The sequence below is a fragment of the Macadamia integrifolia genome, unplaced genomic scaffold (genome assembly GCF_013358625.1).
Source record: "Macadamia integrifolia cultivar HAES 741 unplaced genomic scaffold, SCU_Mint_v3 scaffold46, whole genome shotgun sequence".
NCBI lineage: Eukaryota > Viridiplantae > Streptophyta > Magnoliopsida > Proteales > Proteaceae > Macadamia > Macadamia integrifolia.
This window is the reverse complement of record NW_024870459.1, coordinates 102175-104949: the sequence shown is the minus strand read 5'-3', so window position 1 is coordinate 104949 and position 2775 is coordinate 102175. Positions and strand designations below refer to the sequence as shown.

At 40.5% G+C, this 2775-nt stretch overlaps 1 protein-coding gene across 1 annotated transcript; it reads right to left on the bottom strand.

Annotated features, from left to right (window-relative positions):
• Nucleotides 1-502: 502 nt before the first annotated feature.
• LOC122068833 (putative F-box/LRR-repeat protein 8) lies at nucleotides 503-1813 on the bottom strand. The gene has a single exon (XM_042632753.1). The coding sequence runs from the start codon at nucleotides 1811-1813 to the stop codon at nucleotides 503-505; it is 1311 nt and encodes a 436-aa protein (XP_042488687.1).
• Nucleotides 1814-2775: the final 962 nt, after the last annotated feature.

Below are 2775 nucleotides of genomic sequence, written 5' to 3'. Positions count from 1 at the left end.
AAAAAAAAAAAAAAAAAAAAAAAGGGAAAATGCTATAATAACAATGACTACGGCCTTCTCACATTCTCTCTCCTTCTTATATTCTGTAACTCTTCCTTGAGATATAATCCACTATTACCGAACTGTACTACGGTAGGGTATGTGGATGGCATTCCATTGTTACCTGTGGCCCTTGCATCCAGACAAAGAAACACTCAAAATTATCACCTCATCCTTCATGAAATAAAAAACCTCATTGTTACGTGCTCTCATTGGCCCTCACACTAGCCTCGTGACTAGGTGACTAGGAAACGATCTTTTGCTCTGAAGAATAAGAAGTTATTCCACACAACAAAATATATTACTGTGGAAATGTTCCTCAGATATTATACCATTATGAGAGACATTTTTTTTTTTTGGGTATAATTACAAGCAACAGTAATCAATCTAACATGCGTGATAGATCAACAAAAATTTCGGTCTATGGTTCTAAATATTGTTATATATCGGATATATGATAGATTTATGATGGGCCAAAAAATGATCCAATTCTGAATGGTTGAAAATTTTCTATAGTATCCAAATTGACAGCCAATGAAACCCGGCGTTCTTTCAACCAAATCGCAACCCCACGAGTTACTCCCTTGCAGCTCCTAACCTTCAACTCTACCAGATTAGGGCAGCCACCGGAAAGAGCTTTCATCCCAAGATCGGTCACAGCTGAGCAGGCTATGATACAGAGATTCTTCAATGCCTTGCATTTAGAAGCAATGCATGAAATCTCCGTGTCACCAAACGTGGTACTCGCACACACTGCTAATCTCTCCAGATTCTGGCAATTGGTAGCTAGTAGATCCAAAGAAAAAGAAGTAGGATTGAAAGCAATGAGAACCAACACCTCAAGATTAGAGCATTGTTTGGCAATGGCAATAAGTCCCTCTTCACCTATCTTCCATCCATACATGTGGAGTCTCCTTAAGAGCTTGCAGTGGTTAGCAATGGACACAAGCCCTGCAGTAGTGCACTCTGGAGAAGTCATAGATAGATGCAAGATTTCCAAATTTGAGCACTTAGAGATGGCATCAAGGCCGACGTCTGTTAGGAGTGTAATCAGATGTAGCTCAACCAGACCAGTACCAACTCGTTCAGCTATGGCTTGGAGGATATTATTCCAATCCCCACTGCAGTAGGTGATCTTCAAGGTCTTGAGGTTCTTGGAGTCGAAAATTAAGGGTAGGAAGGATTGACCATTGTAGAGATCCTTGAGGTAGATGGTCTTAAGGGAGGAAGCAGCGACACCTGGTCCGACAGGCATGGCAGGGAACTCGTCATAATAAAACCCACGTAGACACTTTACGGAGAGCTCTTCTAGGGAAGAAGAGTAATCAAGGAGACCGTTCATGCCCTTGACACCAAAGTTGCAAGAATGACAAGAGAGCTTCTTCAATCCCTTGAAGTTGACGGCGGAAGGGATTATGCCTGCATCGGTCAACTCGAGGCAATCACGGAGCTTGAGGCAAGTGAGGTTACGGCAATGCAGAGAGAGAAGGACGAGAGCATCGTCTTTTATGTATTTGAGTGTGAGTGTGGTAACAGCGTCAAAGCGAGTGAAGAGATAAGGGATGACTGGGAGATCGGAGTTGGCCTTGAGGATGAGGCGATGTCGGTTCTGACCCTCGACGCGGAGCCAACGGCGGCTAACAAAAGAGCATCTTTCAAGGTCGAGGGAGTCCAGGGACTTGAAGATGTAGGCCAGACACCCGTCGGGGAGGTCGGAGATGTTGGGGAGGAGATGGGCATCGGTGTTATCACCGCCAGGCATTGAGGAGATCATTGCCGTGTATTTTCTCTTGATGCGACGATGGGTTATGGGTGGAGGGTTGCAGTCAGCGGCGGTTTGGTGCTGATGGAGCAGCGGAGACCATCGACCTCCGCTTTCCTTATATGAACTGAACGTTGCATGACTTGGACTTCATGCGGAGTGGGACTATATTTCCTTTCCTTCCGTGAGTGGGTATGTCTTGATGATAATGACGTCAGCATCTTATATAAAAAGGAAGTTCCCTAAAATCCCCCGTTATTTTGAAATTCTAGTTAAATTTGTCAGACCCATCAAAATAAATCGGTTCGAATGGACCAAATTGAGCTCTTATTGATTGGCTTTGGCTTGGGCTTATATGGATCTAGTACAAAAACCGAATGCCTAGATCGGAATCTACACCAAAAAAAGAGAAGCATTTTTTTCATGAATTTGTATATAATTATTATAATATGATTTTCTTTATAATTTGTAAAAAAAATTCCCTCAAGTAGGTAAGTTTTTGTACTGACCCAACCGAATGCCTAGATCGAAATCAGAAATCAGAAATCAGAACGAACCTGATTAAAAAGTGGTACAAATTTCAAAATCGAAAGTGAAAATGGGCTGGCTTCGATTTGGCCTAATCCAATTCGGAGATTGATTCAGCCTAAATGTAATTGGATCAAACCCATCGATTTGGGTATTTGGTGAAAGAATCCAAAAAAAATAATAAGATCATGAATTAAGAAAAATTTATATTTTAATTAATGGGGGCAATCTTTTTTTTTTTTTAAATGGTAAAAGAATATTATTAAAATTTTCTCATTAAAGCATGAGAAGAAAATCAAGTAGCTAGTGATGGAAGATGTAGAATAAATTTCTAGTGGAGTACTTAATCTTATTACTATCCTTAATATAATAACTAAATATGGAATGATAAAGATTAAGTGAGATTACTTGTGTGTGTGTGTTCTTTTTTTTTTTTTTTTTTTTTT

Bases quoted from the DNA above. Each gene is read 5' to 3' on its own strand.
- LOC122068833 (XM_042632753.1), bottom strand. From the start codon at position 1,813: ATGATCTCCTCAATGCCTGGCGGTGATAACACCGATGCCCATCTCCTC.